This window comes from Petaurus breviceps, unplaced genomic scaffold, assembly GCF_028583685.1.
Source record: "Petaurus breviceps papuanus isolate PSGF00001 unplaced genomic scaffold, PetGlider_PUasm1.0 208, whole genome shotgun sequence".
Classification (NCBI taxonomy): Eukaryota; Metazoa; Chordata; class Mammalia; order Diprotodontia; family Petauridae; genus Petaurus; species Petaurus breviceps.
This window is the reverse complement of record NW_027185852.1, coordinates 8,849,860-8,873,535: the sequence shown is the minus strand read 5'-3', so window position 1 is coordinate 8,873,535 and position 23,676 is coordinate 8,849,860. Positions and strand designations below refer to the sequence as shown.

Below are 23,676 nucleotides of genomic sequence, written 5' to 3'. Positions count from 1 at the left end.
AGGAAGGAAGGAAGGAAGGAAGGAAGGAAGGAAGGAAGGAAATCCCCCACATTAGTCCCATCCAAAAATGTTGCGTCTCATTTTGTATCTGAGCCTGTCTGTCAGGAGAGGGGTGGCACACTTCAACACTGACTCTCTGAATGGTGCTTGATCACTGTACTGATCAATTCTTAAGTCTTTCCTGTTTGTCTTCACAACATTAATGTCATCATTTAACTGATCTGCTCACTTCACACTCTATGAGTTTACATACATAAGTCTCCAAATTTCTTCAAAACCAGCTTTCTTTGTCCTTTTTACAGTGCAGTAGTGTTATTTTCAGATCCCATAACCTGTTCAGTCAGTTCCCAATCAACAGCCACCTCCCACCCCCTTTGTTTCTAGTTCTTTGCCTCTATGAAAAAGAACTACTCTAGATATATGTTGTATGTATGGGTCCTGAACATAATTGGTAGAGCTCTTTGGGGTACAAGCTTCAGAGTGGTTTTCTGAGTCAAGGCTGTATGCACAGTTTAGTTATTTCCAAGAGGCATAGTTCCAAATTGCTTTCCAGAATTGCTGGACCAATTCACAACTCTCTTCAATTTCATCTTCTTAAATGTCTTTGCCATACTTTATAGCTTCATAGATCCAGACATGGAGGGGGTTACTTGAGGCAGCCAGGTGGTTCAGTGGATAGAGCTCTGCATCTGGAGTCAGGAAGACCCAAGTTCAAACACTTACTAACTGTGTGACCCTGAGCACAAGTCATTTAACCTCCATATGCCTTAATCTACTGGAGAAGGAAATGGAAAATTATCCCAGTGTTTTTGCCAAGAAAACCCCATGTACAGAATGGTGCATGGGGTTACAAAGATTTGGACAAGACTTAATGACTGAACAGCATCAAGGGAGGTTAGCCAGTCCAATGTGCTCATTTAGCAGATGAGATAACTGAGGACCAGGTAGATGAAATAATTTTCCAAGATCAGTCAAGGAGTAAATGTCATTGACAGGATCTGGTCACAAGTCCAGACCCCAAAACTAGTACTTTTCCCACTTTACCACATTTCCTTAATGGACAATAAAATGGTAATCTATACAAGTAAGCAGATTGCTATAGAAACAATGTGAGAAAATTTAATATACTAGCTACTGCAAGTTTTACCTACATGTACTCTCAGGATCTCAGTCTAAGCTCTCTGAAGAATTTCTTTCTCACCAACCACTTTTTTTGGGTTGGGGGAAGAGGAAGGGCATTATTGGCTTTCATTTTCTATCATCCTAGTCTGTAATGATTTGTAAATGAATTTGACTCAACTCTGGTGTTCTACTTGGCTGCCGTGTCTACATACTGGGCAAGATGATTAAGCATTGGTTGGCTTAGGCTCTTTTGACTTCTTCATTGAGATGACCACTTTGCATCATTTAAACAGCTACATGTAATGGTAAAAAAAAATAGTGCCATTGTCTTTTTTTATCCCTGATCCTTTTTTTCAGCTGACAACTCATTTGGTCAGGTGGAGCCTGAGTGCCTACAGTTACGTGGAATATTGTCTTCTCATCTTTACCCTCTATCTCCCCTGGGAATCTCTTCTTCCCCCTGTGCTATATAACATTTTGATCAATGATATTGATGAAGGTGTCAATGCCATGCATATCAGATATCTAGAAAAGACAAAGCCAGAATTAATGGTTTGATACATTTGATAACATGGTTGGGATTCCAAAAGTATCTTAGTAGCCTAGGGTGCTGAGCTAATGGTGAGTTGGCTAGAATGTAAAATCCAAGAGATCTTCAGAGCCATAAGGCTATGGTAGGAAGAGTCTTGGGCTTGAGCCAGACCACCTCAATTCAAATCCCAGATCCACCACTGCCACTTAGATGACTGTATACTAGTCACTTAACCATTCTGAGCTTCTTCATCTGTCAATGGGTGAGGTTGTATTGATGACTTTTAAGGTCTTGTCCAACTCTATAGCCATGATCCAATGAACTTATGATCTGTGAGTTTTATCAGTGTGGCTAATCCCTCCACTGATACAGATTTCAATTCCTTCACTGACTTATCATCCACAATGCTTCTTGTCCATGTCTTTCCATCAATTCTCTAAAGCGGGCATATCTATTGTGTGAAAGGTCTTGTTATATTTCATAGATATCAAGCAAATACTAGTGCTATTTAATACAATAGGGATGAACATAATGTCCTTCACTTCAGTTCAAAAATCTTGGACAATTACAGAGTGGGAGTGGAAGGTACGACTAGAAAACAGTTCAGTGACAATCTGGAGGGTTGGAGGACTGCAAACTCTTTAGGAATCAACAGCGACTAACAATTAAAATAGCCAATGTGAATGTAAGCTTTATTATCATGAGTGTGGTACCCAAAGCAAGAAAGGCCAGAATCCCACTAAATTCTTTCCTGATCAGACCACACCTGGAGTAGTGTGCTCAGTTCTGGGCACATCTTAAGAAAGAGTAAGGAAGTACCAGCTCCCCTGCATTCTGTCTCAGAATATGATAAAGATTGTTGGATTTGGAATGGGAGAACTTGGTTTAATTCTTATCTGTTTCACTTACTACTGTATGACCTTGGAAAAGTGCCTCAAACTCTTTTGAGGGATACCATGAAGGAAGGAAACTGGAAAGTTAAGATGTACCTAAAGAAAAAGAAGCAGGATGGTGAGGGAACTGATCGTGACATATGAGGATACTTACAGATCCTGGATGAGACTGCTTAGCTGAGAAAGGAGAAGCCATAGGAAGGGTGGGGGTGGGAGGAGGGCAGTGCAGGATATGTCTTCAGACGTTTGAAGGGTTGTCACATAGAAAGAGCATAAATTTTTGTTTGGCTCCAGAAAGGAGAAATAGCTGGAAGCTGCAGAGGGGATGATTTAGGCTCAATGCACAAAAACCTTCTCCACAATTAGAGCTGTGTAAAAGTACAGTTGGATGCCCCTTGATTAGAGTTCAGGCCAGAGGGTGAGGGAGCATTTGGTGGTCATGTTGTAAAGGAATTTCTCTTCAGGGACAAATGGGACAAGATGACCTGACATCCCTTCTAGTTCTGAGACTCCATGACTCTCATTTGGTAGTGACCTTGACCTCTACTCTTACCACTCCAACTACATGATCAGCTCTCTGTTAAAACAGAGCCAGCTTCATTTGTATGGTGCTATTCAATGCCCACCACATCTAAGGTCTTCTGACTTTCTGCATGAAGACAGTATTTCTGTTGTGGTGGTGCACAGAATAGAAGTCATCTAGAAACTTTCATCTGCTTTAGTTCTTGACCTGAAACCATATTTTTCAGCATTCTTTTTGCCATCCTCACCCATGCCCACTTGGCGAAGTCACCAGTTATCAAAGTTTATGTTGACTTTGGTCCAGTCTGTTGAGTTCTTCAGAAAATCCTTCTTTATCCTGCCCAATAGACACAAACTATGTCAATGATTGAGGCGTCTGTGTTGTGGCTGAATGTAGAGCCAAAGGACTTTGCTCAGATCCTTACTAACTGTGTGATCCTAAACAAGCCCCGGGCCTCAATCTCCTCATCTGTAAAATGAGGGAGTTGGGCTAGACAGCCTTTGAGATCTCTTTCAGCTCTATAGCTATGACCCTTGGATCCTATGATCCTATGATCCTAAAACTGTCTGTCATGGTCAAGGTTCATGCCTGCTGTAAGATCCCCTCATTTGTAATTGGACAAAGACCTTGCACAAGAATACGAACAGAAGGATGTCTGCACATTATCTAGAGAATGTATGATTCCTTAATCAATAAACACGGATTAAACATATACTATGTGGTGGGTAGTGGAGATGCAAAGAAAAGTAACAGGAAAATTTCTCTGCCCTCAAGGAACTGACATTCAAACAGGGGAGGTAATGTGTAAATAGATGCTATTTTTATACTCTTGTATCTATAAAGCCTACAAGGTACATAGAGTCAATAGAAAATAACCGCAGAGGGGAAGGCACAATGAGAGGAGAGCATGAGAAAAAGCCTCCTGCAGAAGGCAACACTTGAGGTCAAATCTTGAAGAAAGGCTTAGAGGTAGAGAAGGGAGATCATTTCCATGCTTGGAAAACAGTGGAGCAAAGACATGGGAAGAGGAGATGGGCATTTGAGAATCAGGATGGCTGAACCATAAAGTGTGTGAAGGGGAGGAATTGTGAGAAGACTGAAAAGGCTGGAAAAGAACCAGGTCGGGCAGAACTTTGAATGTCTTACAAAAGAGATTGCATTTCATCAACACCCTCTTCCTACTGTTCTGCTCCATTCACTGTATAAGTGAAAAGGGAACCAAACAAGATGGGGAAAAATTTTTTTTTTCTTTTCACTCTTTTTCTTGGGTTGGTATGGGCAAGAAAATTGTCATTCGACTACTACCTTTCTGGCGATAAGCCTCTCAGAGTATTCCTTAGAGAGTCAATCCTGTCTGTTACTGAACTTGTCCTTGGCATTCTCTCCATTTTGTTCAAAACCACCAAAATTTGCTCCGGGCTGGAACCCCTCAAGGACAGGAGCTCACCTTCCTGGCTCAGTAAGCCATCAGAGTAGGGTAACCATGAAGAAACTATGAGTTATTTCCAGGTAAATTTGTCATTAGCTATTGCCACCTTTTTGTGTGAATGGTATGTATGTCTTCTATTCGAAAGACCTTTAACTTCATTACATTTGTTCTTGGATTGGCAGATTTGAGTTATTTTGGTTTTATTTTTGAGATTGCTTCTGTCATCCAGGCTGGAAGTAGATTGGGCACTCACAGATCCAATCCCATGGATGCATTAAGGTGCTCCATTTTGACTTGAGTCAATTTGCTACACCTTGAGCAGTCCAATGGTTCCCTGTTGTTGGGAACATCCCATATTGGTGTGGAAACCCAAATGGTTTATCCCCCTATCACTCAGAACTCTCAGACGTATGTGGTCCAGCAGCCTCAGCCTCCCCAATAGCAGGGATTGCAAGAGTATGCCACCATGCCTGGTAACCAACTGTAACTCACCAAACTCCAGCCATTTCGTTTCTTTTGCATTGGAGTTACCCAGAAAGAGTACCACATCATATGATATCATTTGCCCTTCCAAAAACAAAATGATGAAGTCAAGAAGTATGTTTGGAGAAGTAATTCCATGGGAAAAGAAACCTTTTTATTTAGAAGTGATTCTGTGCTGTGCAAAATGACAGGAAGTTACCATCTTATTGGAAACACATGGAAAGCCTGATCATAGTTGGTATTTTCCATCTTCTAAAGCACACAGTTGAAATATTGAAACTACATTTGTCTTGAAACAAGCCAAGTATTTTTAAATACTCAGGCTCTGAGTTGAAGATGGACTCATGATTCATAGAATTTCAAGTCGCTTTTTCCCCCAATTCCCTCTCCTCAAAAAAAGTGCTGAAATTTTTAATAATTATTTCTCTAGTTGAAGAAATAGTATGGCATAATATATAGAGTGCTAAATTTGAGTCCAGGAAGACCTGAGTTCAAATCCCGCCTTTGACATATAATAGATGTAGGGCTCTAGGCCAGTCCTTTAACCTCTGAGTGCCTCAAACAACTCTCTGGGACTCTCTAAATCATAGATGAGATGTGATCTGCTTTTGGTGTAGGCATTTGCATGTTGGGAGTTCCCTATTCTGGCAAAGTCACAGATATGTAGCAAATTTGCATATTTCTTTCCTAAAATCCCCAAATCACTGTTTCAGCCAAACCTTTGGTGCATGTTTTCTACACTCATAGCAAGTGAAAGTTTTTCATTTTTTTTCAGGATCTTCTCGGGGACCCAGCCCTCTGACAATGGGAGCTCAGGACACTCTCCCTGTGGCAGCAGCATTCACAGAAACGGTCAATGCCTATTTCAAAGGAGCAGACCCCAGCAAGTAAGCCCCAGCCATAACCCGACCCCTACCTACCTAGAAGCCAGTGAGGAACTTGGTTCCCCTAAGCCAAGTATGGACAGGAAAGTTGCATATCCCTTGTTTTTCAACTTTGTTTATGTCACCCCTGCCATTCAGCTCCAAAAAAAATCTGATTAGCCAAATGATAGGTGATTTAACTAGTACAGGTAAGGGGATTTTATGCTGAGCAAGACATTGTTACTAAAACCAAAAATATTTTGTTTTACATATATGGAAATCATAGAATTATAGGTTTAGAGCTAGAAAGAACTGTTGAATTTAACTCATTTTACAGGTGAGGAAACTGAGCCCCAGATGGGTTTCATGACTTGCCTTAGGTCACACAGCTAGTACATCTTAGAGGTGACATTTAAAGCCACATCGTCCTGACTTAGGGTCCACTGCTCTATCATTCCTCCACGCTGTTGTTGCAGAACCCCAATATATTGCTATAAGGACCTGGGGGTGAAAAAGCAACAAGTACCAGTAATGTAAGAAGGAGATTGATTTGGATGCTGGCTCAGACTCTCAGGGCACTCTCGAGCTCCATGTGCTAACCTCCTATCATCGACACGAATGTGTGTTTGGAGAGCATCCCTTTGAAAGGGGAGACTCTATGATTCTGGGTGCGATAGCTCCCAACAGACACACCAGAGAGAACCATTGGCCTCTCTGTTTTACTTTTTTTTTCCAAGTTTTTTTTTCTTTTTTTTTTGGAGGGGGGAAGGCAGGGCAATTGGGGTTAAGTGACTTGCCCAAGGTCACACGGCTAGTGTTATGTGTCTGAGGCCGAATTTGAACCCAGGTCCTCCTGACTCCAGGACCAGTGCTCTATTCGCTGTGCCACCTAGCCGCCCCGGCCTCCCTGTTTTACACATCATTTGAAGTCCATATTCTGTGTACAGTTAAACAATAATCTCCACTGGCACATCTGTCTCCTAAGATTTTGATCTCACTATTTCAAATGCCATCTAATCCAACTGGTATCTGAATAAGAATCTTCCCAACCTCAAGCCCAACAAGCCCCCATCTGGTATCTACCTGAAGATCTCTAAGGAAGGGAAAACTACCCCTGCCACCTCTCAAGCAGTCCATGACACTTTGGGACAATTGCAATGATTAGAAAGTTGGGGTGCTTGTTTCCTGACATCAAGTGTAAATCTGCCCCTTTGCGATTTAGGAACATAGTAAAGTCAGGGGATCATAAATAATAATAGCAATAATAATAACAAGCATTTATAGTCTTTAACATTTGCAGAACATGACACATTTATTGATTAATTTGATTAGATCATGAGCTCCTACTGAGAGGTCCTCTAATCTAACCATTTCATTTTCCAGAAGGGCAAACTGAGGCTCAGAAATTTGAAGTACCTTCCCCACATTGCATATGAAATAAATGGCAAAGTCAGGATTGTGACTATCAAATGAGAACACTTTAACACAGTGCCTGACACATAGTAGGTGCTGAATAAGTGTTTGCTCCCTTCCCCCCAAACTAAGGTCCTGTGATTCCAAACTCAGCAGTCCTTCCATGACATCACCCTCCTTCTTAGTTCTCGAGGCTGATGAATTGTGCAATTCTGCCTCACGTAAACTCAATTCACTAAAAAGTCAAGATACCATCCTCGTGATGTCCTTGGTCCTCAGAAAAAGAGCAAAGGAGGAACAAGTTCTGGCCTCTAGGGACTAGCACACCAACCCCAATCCCTCCCCTGGTGATGTCCCTTCAAATGCTTGAAGAGAGCAGTCAGGATCTCCACCCACCCAAGTCATCTCTTCTCCAGCTTAGACACCTCTAGTTCTCTTAAGGACCAAGGAAAACATTGACAATAAGGCAGTATATGAACCAAGACTAAACCCAACGTGTCCAAAGGGGCTGCTTTCTTCCATGAATTTGTTTTCCCTTGAATCAGGAATGTGATGTTGTGCTCAGCAGAATAGTGTGGGGTTAATCTAAAATGCAATTAAAAATCCTAGCAGGAAAAATATACTGCCAAGTCAGCCTAGGTTACAGCTGTGGAGTTCATGTAATCCTAGCCAGTGAATGTGCCTGGCAGATAAGTGTGGCAGGGGGAGGGGAGGGGAGATGCAGTTTTGTTTTTAATTGTTAAACTTATTCATCTCTACTCCCTCCCACCACACACCCCACCTCACCCCCACGAACACTCTGAAAACATCCTTGTCTTCATTGACTTAGTGGCGAGCCAGAAATTTATTTGTAGAACCCAAGTCTGTTTGGGTGCAGCTGAGTGGCATGGTGAATAGAATTCTGGGCCTGGGGTAAGGAAGACTCTTCTCCTTGAGTTCAAATCCAGCCTCAGACAATTACTAGCTGTGTGACCCTAGGCAAATCAGTCTTGTTTGCCTCAGTTCCTCCTCTGTAAAAAGAGCTGGAGAAGGAATGGGAAGCCACTCCAGTATCTTGCCAGGAAAGCCCCAAATAGGATCATGAAGTACTAAAATTCCTGAACAATGTCTGTTTTAGCCGTGCTGTTTGTTTGAATTGTACTGATGATGTATAATTACAATTCAGGCCTCTATTTCTGGCAAGTGTTGTTGTATGACCCAGCATATGTTCTCTTCTTTCTTCTGAATCCTTGAAGGTCTAGAGTCTGACTTCAGTGTTAAGGTTTCACTGGGCAAACAACATGAATGATGCCTTCAATTTTAGAACCTGATTTATACAGGTTACCTATAAATGCCGGATTTCTATGTACAATCTGTATGTGATCCCGTGTCTGAAAAGGTTCCTGGGGAACACTGTTTGCTTCCTAGGCCACTGACCCCACTCTTTTAATCTCCAAAGCCTGGAAATATGAATATGCAGGTGTCGATAAGATGAAAAGGTGCCATCCTCTGACAGCTTCCACATTTGAACTTCCTGGTATAGCAATGAGCTTTGAGCTTCGATTTCATCCATGTTCTATACATGGATATTCAACTCCTCAGAGCTCTTTTGAACTAAAAAGTTTTATACCTGTCCAAGTTGCAAAAAAAAAAGCCAGTTTGGGTTTGATATCAGAAAAAAAAATTTCCTATCAAAGAGAGTTGTTCCCAAACGTAATGAGGTGCCTTGGGAGGCAGGAGGTTCCCCCTCCCTGGGAATCCACAAGAAAACATGGCATTTTCAATGTGATTAGGATTTTGATAGAGTTATTTGATAAGATCCTCAATGGCCATTTCATCCAATTAATCACCGATAGACAATCCTCACTCTAACAAATAAATAAGCTGTATGTAAGTGACATAATGGCAAAGTAGACAAGCTCTCTTTTTATTCTGCCAGATCTCTTAAGCAGCAAAGAACTCTTATACCTCCAATCAGCTCCCCCAAACCAAAGTTGTTTCCTCTAATCAGCTCAGCTCCCAACAACAGGTGCAGAGCTCAGATCGCCAGGAAGCCAAGCTCTCTTCTCAGCTCTCCATTGGACTATTTCTCTATGAGTCATCCTCCCAGCTGGGCTGAGCTGAGATTGTCTGTCTTCACATAGCAGGGGGACAGTCTCAGGGCTTTCCTTCATACTCTTCTTTCTTCAGTCTTTTCTGTTTCTGGCTCCATACTGTTACTTCAAAGGAAGAAGTTATAAAACAGAACAGAGCTTCCCTGTATGAAGCAAATCACCTCTATCTTAGGAGGAGAAATCAGCATTCAGATTTCTGCCAGACATCACAAATAGGCAATATACTGCTGTCCCATATGCACCAAAAAGATGTAGCTGTCAGAGACCTCAAAACATACATGAATACACACACACACATATATATACATACATACACACATATGTGTTAGTTGTTAGAAAATAATGTATTTAGTCCATTTTTGCCTTCAGTAAGTTTTTTTTTTCCTCTGAGGGGCTGCTTTCTCTGGTCCTCTCAAAAGTTTTGGTTTCCCTGCAAGTACTTTTCTTCAAGAGGCTATTCCTCAAGATTTGCACAGGTTTCAGCTCCTTTTTACCAAGAAAATTGTCCAAACCTACAAGGGGCAGCACATAACATTTAATATCTACGTGACTTGGGGAAAGTCACTTTTCCATCAGCAGTAAAGTGAGAAAGGTGTACTTGTCAGCTTGCAAGGTCCCTCCTAACTCTTCCAAAGTCACCTAACTAGCAAGTGGCTAGCGGAGGATTCAAACCTTGGTCCTCTGATTCAGTCCATTGCCCTTGCTCTTATGCCATATTGCCCCCTTAAAGGGCAACATATATGTGTTTAAGTGACTTTCAGTATAGCCCTAAATAGGGCATGGGGGAGGGAGGGAGCAGGATGCAGAATGGTGGTAGAAGTGCCCTCTCCTACCTTGAGGTTGCTTGTTAACCCCCAAAAGAGCAGATATTTATTAAAGGCTTCATTACATTTATCCCCTGCACCAGAATCATTCTGACATTATTTCCATCCAACCGCAGCCCTTAACAGAGAGAAATCAACCTGGCATATGGGTCAGCCTGAATGAAGGAAGTGGGAGATGCCTGGTTTGAGGGAAAGAACTGATCCCAGATGCAACTGCTGTGATCCTTTCCTTCTTTCCTGGCTAACTTGATGTAGCCTGGATGCCCAGACTAGTCAGGGGAACATATTCTGAATCATTGCCCTTCTCGGCATCTTGTTTGGATTCTTGGTGCTGAAGGCAAAGGAAGCATTCATTAATGACAGCATGGTAGGGGAGGAGACTTGGGAAGTCCGCTCTACCAGCTTTAAACCACTCGTGAATGCCAGTCCTCATTGTTGTTCATAATAGCACCATGCTGCGGACTGAAGTCAAGAGGTTCACTTTCCAACTGAGGCAGCTCTCTGGGGTATTTGAAAGCTTGCCAAGCACTTTACATACACTGTCTCATTTGGGCCCCAGAATAACTGAGGGAAACCTCTACTACATATATTGTTATCCACATTTTACAGATAGGGAAACTGGGGCAAAAAGTGACTTACCTAATATCATACAAGTATCTGAGGCAAGATTTGAACCCAAGTCTTCCTTACTCCAGTTCCTCCAACAATCTAATCACTATGACATACTGCCTCCTGTGGCTTCCACATAGTATTACACCAGCTCTTTCTGCTTTACTAGCTGTATGACCCTGGGCAAGTCACTTCACCCTATTTGCTTCAATTTCCTCATCTGTAAAATTGAATTGGAGAAGGAAATGGCAAACTATATCTTTTCCAAGAATACCTCAAATAGGACTGTGGAGAGTCAGGCATGACCGAAAAAATGACTAAAGCTTTGCCAAATACATTTGGTTAGGGGGGAAAAAAATCCCCCATGGACCCTGGCCAGGCTAAGATATGTTTTGCTATAAAATCCCAACTATAAAAGGCCATGGAATCATCACAGAGTAATTATTCACTCAGTTCTCCAGAAATCCAAGTAATCTTCCCATCCGACTACTTTTAGGGCAGGACAAATACCACAACTGTGTAAATGTTAGTAAATGTTATTACATGGGCTGCTTCCATGGGCCAATCTTTCAATAAAAACTAGCCAAGGAACTGAGTGGCAGCCTCAGGTAGTGAGCCAACACTAGTGGTGGATTCCAAAAGACCTGTGTTCAAATCCCACCCCCAACCCATACTGGCTGCAAGGCCTTGGGCATGTTATTTAACCTCTCAGTGCCCCAGGGTGCATTTAAAAGATTTGAATCTGGGGAGCACTTGCCCAGCTGCACTGGCAGGGGGAGTTTCCTGACTGGGGATCTGTAGCAGCAAGCACCCCAAGCACGTCCTCAGGGTTTGCTGCCCATACAGGTTCTTGGATCTGCTTTGATAAAGGAAAGCAACTCAAAATGGGTTAACAAGCTTACTTTAATCAGTCAGACATATATCGTTTACCTTGTTCAGAGGAAAAAGGTCAGCACCCTGAACTTCAAAGTATACAGGCAGAATTATCAAGACAGAAACAGATCAAGTAGACAGATTTCCAAACTGTCCAACCATTACATCCATACCCAGTCAACATCTGGGTTTCCACATCTGGGTTTTTCAAAGCCAGGGGGGCCCTGGACAATGGCTTCCCAGAATACAGATCAAACCACAGAACACTTCTCAAAGTGAGCCCCCAAAACAAAGCTACACATCAGGGCTTATATAGCCTTCTCCTGGCTCAGAGAATGTAACAACCTTCTGGACCCACTGGCCAATCAAGAAGTATCTACTGAAAAACATGCCTCTCACCCCAGGCTCAAGGTGCACTTTAGCCTAGGGGCAGGGAAGATCTTTAAATTTTCATTTCCATTACAGGATCTCTCTCCCTTGATGAAATTAGATATATGGAAATTCCCTGAAAAATAAAAGAGCTTTTTAAATTCATTAAAAGAGGAAAACAAAATGAGTTATTAGACTAAACTGGAAAGTCAGCATGATCAATATAGTAGACATTTATTAAGTGCCTACCAAATAGATGAAGGCCCTTGATGCCTAATGGGCATTGATCAACTAGAAGACTGTCTTCCCCAAATCAAACCAAAGAGTGTTCAAAGGAAAGCAGGCAGGAGAACGAAGAGCCTTGAGGCCAGGACATGTGAAGGGCAGCTCAAGGGGGACATGGCATGTCTTTATCCTGGAGAAGAGAAAACTCGGGTCATGATATGACAAGGACTATTTGAAGGGCTATATGTGAAGGAGGGATTGTACTGGGGCTGTTTGGCCCCAGAGGACAGAGCCAGGAGCCACAAGTCAAAGTTGGAAGGAAGCCAGTTTGGGCTCCATGTTGAGAAAACCATCCTAGCAAGGAGAGCTGCCTGTACCAAAATGGAGCCCCTGCAGGGGTGGATGGTCCCCTTCAGAGGCTTTCAAGGGAAGACCAGATGGGCATCAGAGGAGACATTATTGTGGGGACTCCTTTGCTATATGGGGTTGGACTGGACAGCTGCTGAGACCCCTTCCCACTGTAATTCTGAGATGAAAAGATATTACTGCTGTCTTCAGGTAAAAGAAGGAGCTGTCATATGAAAGAAGAATAGCCATGTGCGCTTGGCCACAGAAGCAGCATCAATGGGCAGATTTGCCTGCTGTCAGATAAAAAACCAAAAAGCACATCCTACGATGTTTCACCTTTCACTTGAGAGGTGAAAGGGGCTGCCTTGGGAAGGAGTGGTTTCTCTTCCACTGGAGCTCTAGAAAACCACCTGGTGGGTACTTGGTAGAACGATTCTTGCTGAGATACAGCTGGCTTCCCCTGGAGTCCCTTGTAGCTCTGAGAATCTGCCATTTGAGTCAGGAAAGAAACAGAGGCATGAGCATACCCCCAGGTCTGCCTTTCACTCCAGGGTCTCTGACTTGGCTCTCCCTCTTCCTGTCCTCTCTCTCTGTTTGCCCTCCCAGGTGTATAGTGAAGATCACTGGCGAGATGGTGCTGTCGTTTCCTGCAGGCATCACCAGACACTTTGCCAACAACCCCTCCCCAGCCACCCTGACCTTCCGAGTGGTAAATTTCAACAGGTTAGAACACGTCCTGCCAAACCCCCAACTTCTCTGCTGGTAAATACCATTTTCTACAAACTCTTCAGAGATGGGAGTGGGGGGGGGGGGGCTGTTGCTTAGTAGATAAGTGGCCAATCAACTGTTGATAAGAGTAGCCTCAAACACAAAGTACTTTCAGATCAAGGAGAAATATTTAGCAGCATGCAAAGGCTGTGGGTGTGTGTGTGTGTCTGTGTGTGTGTGTGTGTGTTTAAACAGCCTGCCTTCTCCTGGTAAACTGAAAAAGCACTCCAGAAACAAATGAATAATAAATTGTACTTACCTGGAAACAAAAACATGTCTATTGGAAACAATGTTAGATGTGATATTTTTTCCAGTACAGTTCAAATTCTTGGCATCAAATCACATACTTAGAGATGAAAGTGATCTTAGAGGTCATGTGGTGCAACACCCTCATTTTGCAGAGGAAGAAACTGAGGCACCAAATGGGCAATAACATTTCTAAATACACAGGTAGTAAGTGAAAGTTCTGAGATTAAAAGGGATTAGGCAAATTGATTTAACCAACAAAATGTATTTAAATTTGTATTTAAATGTATTAAAAATATTTGTATTAAAAATGTATTTAAAAACTCGATAATATCCACTAAGAGCACTGCAGTAAGGCTTTGTTCCTGGCCCTCAGCCATCTTACAGTCTGACAGGGGTAATGCAAATATTTTCCTTTGTTATTAAAATAAAATATTTTTGGTGTAGTTGATAGGTAGACTGGAGGGGAGAGGGAGGGAGGGAGAGAGAAAGGGGCGGGGGGGAGGGAGAGAGAACGAGAACATTTAGTAAGTAATTACTTAGCCAAGGTCCAAATCTCAAATTTCCAGGAAGATCCACCTTAGAACCAGGAAAATGTGGATTCAAGTTTCACCCCCAGCAAATACTGGCTTTGTGACCCAGGACAAGCCACTTAAACTCACAAACTCTAGTAGAAATGGGGCCACTAACCCAAACAATACAAAAGCATCCCTGTTGGCCACACACTGGCTTAGAGAACCACATTTGTTATGTCATTTATTTTGTTAAGCATTTCTCAATTACATTTTAATCTGATGCCCAAGGCCCTTAGGAGTGTTCTATGTCAATGGGCACGGGCTTTTGACATTTCTGGGCAGCCTTCTCCCTCTGGCTATTAAGTTACCGAGCAGGTGCCAATTTGAATTGCTAGAAGGTGTCTCCTAATTTAAGAGTTCCCCATATCCATGGAATCACTGGTCCAGTTTTCCGGTCCCCAGTAAACAGAGATATAACTAAGGCAGGGCAGTTGGGGCTTGTCCTAGGGCACCACATTTAGAGAATACTTGTACTCTCAGCATTTATTGTTCTTCAGCCTCAGAATAATGAGTTCTAACTAGACTACTCCATAGTTATACTCTCCCCAGGCCTCCTTGGTCTCTGAGTCTGGGTGTTCCAAGCGGTTTCTCCTCTCACATGGTCTTGTATCCCAAAGGTCTCCTTCACTCACACACACACACACACACACACCTGCATTTCTCTTACAAAGAAGATTCCAAAGCATCTTCCCTGCTTTTGCCTGAGGCTTGAATTTCTGTTCCTTTCCCCAGGTGCCAGAATTACTTGTTCGACTGTAATAAAAATTTAATCCAAACTTCAAGGACATATGGTTTTAGTCAATGTCGGCACATCCCCAGCACAGGTTCTGCCCCAATCTTTGCCCTGGGAGATGTTCTTCGTGAGTTAGCATAGCCCACCTATAGCTTGTGGCCACCTTGGGGATCAGCCTCTTGGAAATTATCTAGGCAAATCTTCAAGAGAAAGGCCTCCTAGATAGCACATTCAGTGGGCATATCTTTCAAAGACCACAATACCAGAAATCCAGAATTGGGTGGAATCTCAGACGTGATCTCAGCAGCATGGTGAGACAGTTGTGTAGTAAAGCACTTTGCATGTTGGATTGAGTCAGGAAGACCTGCCTCCTCCCACTTACTAACTGGGTGACTTCTCTGAGCCTCAGTTTCCTCGCCTATGAAATGGAGGTGTTGGGCTGAAGTCTCTCCAAGCTCTAGAGGAATGATCCTCTAATTCTTAGTGTCCCTTTCATGGCACCCTGAATGAGGCATTGTCAAGCCCCAACCTAAGGACTTCCAATGAAGAAAAATCCATTAGTGCCCAAGGCAGCCTTTTCTGCTTTTTGAGAGCTCATTAAATGTCACCAAGTTTGTCCTTTCTCTGAACCCAAGGTTCCCTCTGTACAGTTAGCTAAAGAAAGTTACCGCTCAAAAAGCTAATAATGTAAAAAGGAGGGATAATAAAAGTTCGTCAGAAAACAAAGCATTCTCAATAACAATCAATCTGTAAATATTTATGAAGCACCTACTGTGTGCCAGGCACTGTGCTAAGCAATGGGGATACAAGAAGAGTTCAAAACAGCCCCTGCCTTCAAGGAGCTTACAATCTATTATAAAGCTCGAGCACTTTAGAGACACCTGTGTGGAGAGAAATCATTTTCACAGCATTTTCAAATGATTCTTAAAGCAGATCCTCTAAGGACCTATGCTAGACAACATTGTTTTTGCTTGTTTTGGACTATTATGTTTGAATATAATGAAATAAATAAATATAATAATAAAGTAAAGTAAATAAAAAATTAAAACTGCATTACTTTAAAAAGCATTATGATTGATACTTTTTTTCTGATTTAGACCAGCCTGACCTATTCTAAATCTAAATTTTACTGTATGTTTTATTCAGCATTATATATAGATGCGTTTAGTGAAATTTTACTGTGCATATATGTATGTATGTATTTTACAATGTTTCCAACAATAATGATGATGATTAAGATGAAAATAGTACAGATTTCTGTAGCACTAACATTTGAAAAATGCCGTACATTTCCGTCTGTTTTCCCATTTGTTCATCACACTAACCCTAGGAGAGAGGTGTTACTGTCATCCCCATTTAAAGATAAAGAAACTGAATTGTAGAAAAGTAAAGGGACTTAGTAAAGGTCATACAGCTAGTAAATGCACAAGGTAGAATTCAAACCTAGTTTTCCCTGACTGCCAGAGCAGTTCTCTAATCGCTAAGCCATGTTACCTTTTCTATTTATGTCCATTCTTGCTTTGAACATAAGTATGTAATAATCACATATATGTGGATTCTTATGTAGTATTCACGTTATAGGAAGATATTGCTGATTGTCATAATCTTAGAGTTGGCTTTCAGGGGTGATGGAGTTGTGATCTATTCACCTTATTTTTATTTTTCATTCTTATTTTATATCTTGTTGTTTTTGCATTTTTATTCCTTGGGTGCCCCACGATAATAGTAAAAGAAATATCAGATGGCTGTTGAGGTCCTGCGGTGCCCCACGCTATCTTTGTGACCCTGGGCACATCTTCTGATCTCTCTGGGTCCTGGTGTCCTCATCGAGGAAATGAGGGACTTGGGAAAAATGCCTTTTAAGCCCCTTCCAGCTCTAAAGCTGTGATTCTAGCATGATTCTGGGATGCTAAGTCAATGGACAGATTCCAGATGTGAAACCGAGGCTACCCAGAGCCTCATGCTGCTCTCAGACAGCCGACCTCCCCAGGCACATATACTCTGCTGTGTTTCTTACCATTCTTCTCCCTTCCAGACTCTAAGTGAAATGATCCAGCACTGCAGAATTCGAATGGGCTGAGGATAGTTACTATGTACTATAGAGAGAGTATTTATTATAGAGTTACTATATGTACTATAGAGTCACTGTTGTCCTTCTTTGGAGAACGTGGTGCACTGGAGAGACGACTGGAAGGGCCAGAGGACTGGGTTCCATCATACTCATAAATTTGTTTTCTTGTTCTCCAGTGTAAGACTTTACACCAATCCTATTCCTGACACTCATCAGCTATGTGACTACAATACCTGTAGTTTTGAACTCATAGGGTGATAATGGGTCTCACATCATGTATGCATGCTAACTTTAGAGTGTTATAGAAATATCTGTTGGTATTGTTGTTTTGTTATTATTATTAAACAAAACTGTAAATTTTGGGAAATAATTTTTTTTTCTAGGAGAGCAGGGATCAGTCAAGACGAATTTTTGACAAGGTTAACAATAGAATTTAGTTTCTCCTTATCCATTTAGGATCGGTTGGGATCATTCAAAGATTTAGTTTTAGTTGCAACTGCTTATTATGATCATCAGGTTTAATAAGTCTAACTGGTCAACCCCAGAAACCTTTGTCAAATCAATGGACTATCCTTATGGGACTGACCTCGTTATTCCATTCAGTCAATATATTTTAAGTATCTACTACATGTCAAGCACTTTATTAGGTGCTGGAGATACATAGACAAAAATGAAACAATCCTGCCTTCAAGTTTACATTTTACTGGAGGGATACAAAATGTCTCCGTATAAGGGGAAATAAGGTACATCTTGAATAACACAGAATGTCGAGAGTGCTAGAACATGAGCGATTGGGAGGAATCCAGAAAGGTCACGAAGGAGGAGGCATCTAAATGGGATTTTGAAAAAAAGATCAGGGTTCTAAGAGGCAGGTGTGAGTGGGAAGCACATTCAAGCAGAGGGGAACACCTGTGCAAACACTGGGTGTAGGTGAGAGATGTAGGCTTATATGGGGACCAACTGATTAGCCAGTTTAAACAGGAAAGTGAATTTGATAAGATAGGTACAAATTTGATTGTAGAGAGCCTTAAATGCCAAGTGGGTGAATCTATATTTTGTCCTGAAGGTATAGAATTTACATGTTTATCAAAACCATCCATTTGCCCAGAATGCATAGAATCACAGACCTAGATGGCAGCTTAGAAATCATCTGATCTAATCCTCATTTTATAGATGGGAAAACTGAGCATTTCCAGAAATAAGTAGAAAAACCAAAGATAGAGGTTGTTGAAAATGAATGTAGGCACTTGAGTATGTGCATGGGTTTCTCTGTATGTATATGTATACATGTGTATGGTGCTTTTATTTTGCATGGCTAGAAACTCAAACTTTTCTCCTTCTTCCAATAGTGATGATGCACAATGTGATGCCAACACCAAGGAATTCTGGGTAAACATGCCAAATCTGATGACTCACCTAAAGAAAGTGTCTGAACAAAAACCACAGGCAACGTATTATAATGTGGACATGCTCAAATATCAGGTAAGAGATAATTGTCAGGGTAAAGATACCTTTTTCAAATTGCCAACTCATACCTGGCTAAAAGCACAGAATTCTAAGTGAAATGACCCTACTCTCCCTCAATGTCTGATCCAAGAAACAAAGCATGTGGGAGCCTCTGAGAACTGGAAGGATGCTCAGAGGTTGTCTCAGCCAACTCCCAAGCCTGACCAGGAAACCCCTCAACAGCATGCCTGTAAATGGTTGTCCAGGCTCTGGTTGAAGACCTTTGCCCATGCCCCTCAAGGCAAGTCATTTCACTTTGGGGCCATTCTCATTCTTTGGACGGTTCCCACCCCCCGCCCTGATTTCAAGACCCAGTTTGCTTCTTTGAAACATATCCTCATTGCTCTTGGTTCAGCCCTTGAGGTTCAAGCTGGACAAGGCTAATCTCTCTTGCATGTGACAGCCATTCAAACACTTGAAGGTAGCAGCCATCACTTCCCTCTGCCCCAGTCTTCTTTTCTCTAGCATATACCTTCCCACACCCTCTAGATGATCTTCAGATGTCATATAGTCAATGTTCTTCACTCTCCTGAATGCACTCCTCCAGATACAGTCCAGTTTATTCATGTGTCCCTTAAATGTTGGTGCCCAGAACTGAATACAAGATTCCAGATATGGTCTGAGCAGAGCAGATTATAGGGGTTCAGTCACCTCCCTAGATCTCTCAGTGTAACCAAAGATCACATTAATTTTTTTTTGCTAAATGGCTAAAACCCATTTTTGCTAAATAATAATAACCAATGTTCACATACACTTTAATGTCAACAAAATACTTTACAAATATAATTTGATCCTCACAACAACCCTATTCCCATTTTGCAGATATGAAACTGAAGTTCAGAGAGTCTAGAAGATTTGCCAGGATTACATAGCTAGTAAGCAGCAGGGTCAGGATTTGAACTCAAGATTTCCAAATGTCAAGGCTGGCATTCTACCCACTATGCTACATTGCCTTTCTAAATAACAGACTTCTATTGCTCAACTTTGATAAAATTCATTAGAGAAAAAAATTCAGTCTTATACCTAGATTTGAAAAAATCAACTTCTTAAGTACCAGAAGAAGGAAGTACAGTTAGATGCCAGTTCATTGGAAAGAGAGCTCTGGGCTTTGTTGGACTGAACAGTGGCATATGGAAGCCACAGAGGCTCATGTGATTGATCTTGGGTAGCAGAAGTGAGGCAGGAAAACAATACTCTGGCCTGTTCAGACCTCATCTGAAATATTACATTCAGTTCTCAGAGCCACAATTCAAAAAGAATATCGATAAGCTGGACAGCATCCAGAGGAGGGCAACCAGAATAATGAAGGGTCTTGAGCCCATGTCATAGGAAGAAGGAACCTAGAAGGCATATGCTGAAGAAGAGAAGACTGGGGGAGGAAGAGGATAATGGCCCAAACAAGAGAAACCTGGGGAGACATTGTAGCTAGCTTCAAGTATTTTAAGGATTGTCATGTGGAAGAGAGATGAGATTTGTTCTATTTGGCACCAGAGGGTAGAGCCAGAAGCAACAGATGGAAAGTTCAAACATGAAAACTCAGTGTGAGGAAAAGCTTCCAAATAGATCTCTCCCAGAGTGGAATGGGATGCTTTGAGAGGTAGTGAGTTCCCCATCCTTGGAGGTCTTCAAACAGGCTGGATGACCACCTGTCTAGTAGGTTACAGCAAGAATCCTTTCAGGTATAACCTGAATACATGAGTTTCCTGCCTTCTCCAGATCCTTGGTCCTTTGAAAACATTCCAAGCCAGTGATTTTCCTCCAGGGACTTTTTTCTAAACAAAATCATGTTCCAAAATCTTGGAATCTGTGAATTTTTCCTGAGCAGCTCCTTGTGATTTGGAGAACATCAAGGAATCAGGAGTGAGTGTCTGTGAAAGAAACCTTCATCCTCTTGTTCCTAATTTTTTTGTTTTGGGGCCAGGTATCTGCCCAGGGCATTCAGTCCACACCGCTGAACTTGGCAGTGAACTGGAGGTGTGACCCAGCCAGCACTGACCTACGCATCGACTACAAGTATAACACAGATGCAATGACTACCCCGGTCGCCCTCAACAACGTCCAATTTCTCGTCCCCATTGATGGCGGAGTCACCAAACTACAAGCGGTGCTGCCCCCTGCTGTTTGGTAGGGAAGGACAACGTCCCATAGAAACTTTCTACAATCCATTTGTTCTGCCAAGGGTTTTCTGCCTTCCCTCTGTGCTAAGAGATCACAAAGGTCCAGGAAAGAAAATCATCTCTTTGTGCTAGAAAGCCTAGGACACTGCAATCTAGAATCTGGCTGGGAACCAGACTCAAATTTCCCCCATGTAATTGTAAAAAGCAGAAAATAGGTAGAGCTTTTTTAAGCATCTGTGCATCTAGCTTAATTTCATTCTCCTGAATCAAGCAATATGTTAAGTGGGACTTTCCAGCAGCCAATGCCAACACAGGTGCTTTGTTCAGAATTCTTGCCAAGGCAGGAAGGCAACATGACATGGTAGAGATGGGGGAAGAGGGTGTCCTCTGAGAAGGCCTGTGAGTCATTCCCCATCCAAGATCTGCCTCTGCCATGTACTGTCTATGAGAGCCTCTCAAAGCATCAGGCAATGCTCTAACACTCCAAGTTTCAGCACAGATGACAGGACGCACTGGTAGAGGGTGATGTCATCAATGAGAATGTCTTATTCCAATGAAATCCACAGGTCTAGACTTTTTTTAACAAAAGTATCATGAAATAGTAGAATAGGAAATTGCACCTGGCAAACAGCTGGTGCTTAATATATGTCTGTTGATTGATAGTGTATTGAACTTCGAGTCAGGAAAATGTGTGTTCAGATTCTAACACTTACTAGTTGTGTGACCCTGTGAAAGTCATGTCACTCAGCTGGGGATTTGTTTCCCCTCACTTCTTGAAGGTGATGATAATGGCACAGGTAACTCCTCCCCGAGCTAGAGCTGGCCCTAGGTACTAGCCCAAGGCTGGATACTGCGCTGGTCATCGAAGCACCCTTTTGGCTAATTTCTGAAAGATAACACCAGGTTGGATACAGAATAGTGAACTTGTGACCCGCAGAAATGCTCGAAGACCACCTACTAAGGGGGGTTGTGACCTGCATTAATGAGGGGGGGAACCCATTCCAGAAGATGCCTGATTTGCATATTAGAGGGAAAGAGGAACTCCTTGAGGTAGAGGGAAGGAGTGTATTCCAGACCAGGGCAAAGGAATGGAAATGGGAAATGGGGTGTCATGAGTGGGGAATAAAGAGAAAGCCAGCTTGGCTGAACCAAAGATTACAGAAAGGGGAGTGAGGTCCATTAAAGCTGGAAAGAAGGTAGATTGGGACCAGGTTTTGAAAGACTTGAAAATCTAAATAGAGAAACTTCTTTTTTTCTGGAGGCAATAGGAAAATATTGGCATTGATTGAGTAGGGGAGTCACATGGTGAGATCTATGTTTAGATCAACCACGTGTAGAATGGGTGAAGGAGAGGCTTGGGGAGCTAGACCAATTATTAAGAGTTCATTTCAATAAGCTAAGTGAGAGGTAATGAGAGCTGGAACTAAGTTAGTGGCCGTGAGAATAGAGGGATGGATCAGAGGACAAGGAAGAAACAGCAAGGTTTGGCAACAGATTGGATAACAGAGGAAAAGGGGCCAAAATAATGCCCAGCTGACCTGAGACATTAAATGGCTGGTGGTATCTGTAAAAAAAAATAGGGGAGTTTGGAAGAGGGCAGGGTTTAGACTAAAAGATAATAAGTTCAGTATTAAATGTGCTGCATTGTAGATTTCTTCTAGATACAATGTCCTGAAGCATAGAGTACATCAAAAGAGTTTACTATCTTATTTTAAGGAATGCCGAACAGCAAAGAATACTGTGGAAGATCCCTGACATCTCTCAAAAATCAGAAAATGGAGGTAATTCTTTTATTTATTCAATAATGTTGGTAACACACAAATATTTAAGGTTTGCCACATACTTTAAATTCATTAATAACTTTGCTTCTCACAGCTTCAGGAGGTAGATATTTTTTCATCTTCATTTTACACATAAAGAAACTGAGGTTCAGAGAATTTAAGCAACATGGTCAGAGTTGAGCTGGATAAGAGATGACCAGGGAGACTCTGACATGAGGCAGGGCATCCGAGGAGTTCGGGGCTTTCCTCACTTTCCCTTAACATAGTATAGATGCCAATGGCTCATGTGGGTTGTCCACACATTAAAGAGCTCTGGCTCCAGAATATGAGATTCCAGGTTAAAATTCCACCTCTGGTACCACCTTGTGACCTTGGGCAAGTCACTGGACTTCCTTGGGCTTCAGTTTCCTCATTTGTAAAATGAGGGGATTGGACTACTCAATCTCTAGATCTATGATATGTGACATTGGGAAAAATCATTCACCTCCCTGGACCTCAGTTTTCTCCTCTGTAAAATGGCCTCTGAGATCCCTACAAGCTCAGTCCTGTGGTCCTGCGATCTCTCTTTCTGGCCTGTGATATGTTCATCTTCTCTGACAATCAGACGGAGTTGTTTGCACAGATTTGAATACCCTCCCATACCTTCTTTTCTCCTTTCCCTCCAAAAAACCTGAAATAATTTGTTCTAAAATAGTCAATTATTACCCAAAGATATCTATCACCAGATATAAAAGATTACCTTCTGGTGATCTATATCAGCAAATAAAAAGTCTATCTTGCTTACCTTTTGGCTTATTTCTTTAATGGATTCTTCTAATCTCAAAAAAACCTTCATACCCCTCCTCCGTCTTCTACCTTCTCCCCTCCCCTCATACCCAATATGAGACAATCTTCTAGGCAGAGAAGAGCTTTTAGACTAACACGTGTCTCTCCCATGTTTGGACACCTGTATACTCCTAGATCATTTTGATATTTTTAATTTTTTATCTGACTTAAATCCGCCAGTGGCAAGGGGAAAAAACCTGCTCTGCAATAGCCTGCATGCCCTAAATTCTGCAGTACAACTTTTGTGCGTCATGCGTGCCCTCCCCTAGTGGTTGAGAATCTTTCATAACAAATGCTATTCATCATTGGTCTCATAACTGAAATATACAATTTTCCCAACGAGTCAAGTCTTGCATTTTAACTGCCAAGTTCAACTTGCAGATTGATGATCCTGTCAGTGTAGGCATTCTATTATTGCTTTACTCTAATAATAGGCTGTTCTTTTTCTTTTGGAG

At 42.0% G+C, this 23,676-nt stretch overlaps 1 protein-coding gene and 1 long non-coding RNA gene across 2 annotated transcripts in view; one reads left to right on the top strand and one right to left on the bottom strand.

Moving 5' to 3' along the window:
* LOC138165257 (SH3-containing GRB2-like protein 3-interacting protein 1) overlaps positions 1-23,676 on the top strand; it is a 294,003-nt gene that overhangs the window by 266,954 nt on the left and 3,373 nt on the right. The window contains exons 23-27 of the mRNA XM_069093394.1: positions 5,758-5,869; positions 13,206-13,361; positions 18,342-18,474; positions 20,420-20,622; positions 22,332-22,396. Coding sequence (XP_068949495.1) covers positions 5,758-5,869; positions 13,206-13,361; positions 18,342-18,474; positions 20,420-20,622; positions 22,332-22,396 — 669 coding nt within the window. The remainder of the gene's footprint in view (positions 1-5,757; positions 5,870-13,205; positions 13,362-18,341; positions 18,475-20,419; positions 20,623-22,331; positions 22,397-23,676) is intronic.
* LOC138165258 (uncharacterized) lies at positions 11,691-23,668 on the bottom strand. The gene is made up of 3 exons (XR_011169315.1): positions 23,181-23,668; positions 12,276-12,441; positions 11,691-12,162 (listed from the first exon to the last, which is right to left on the bottom strand). It is a non-coding gene; the product is annotated as an uncharacterized lncRNA (long non-coding RNA).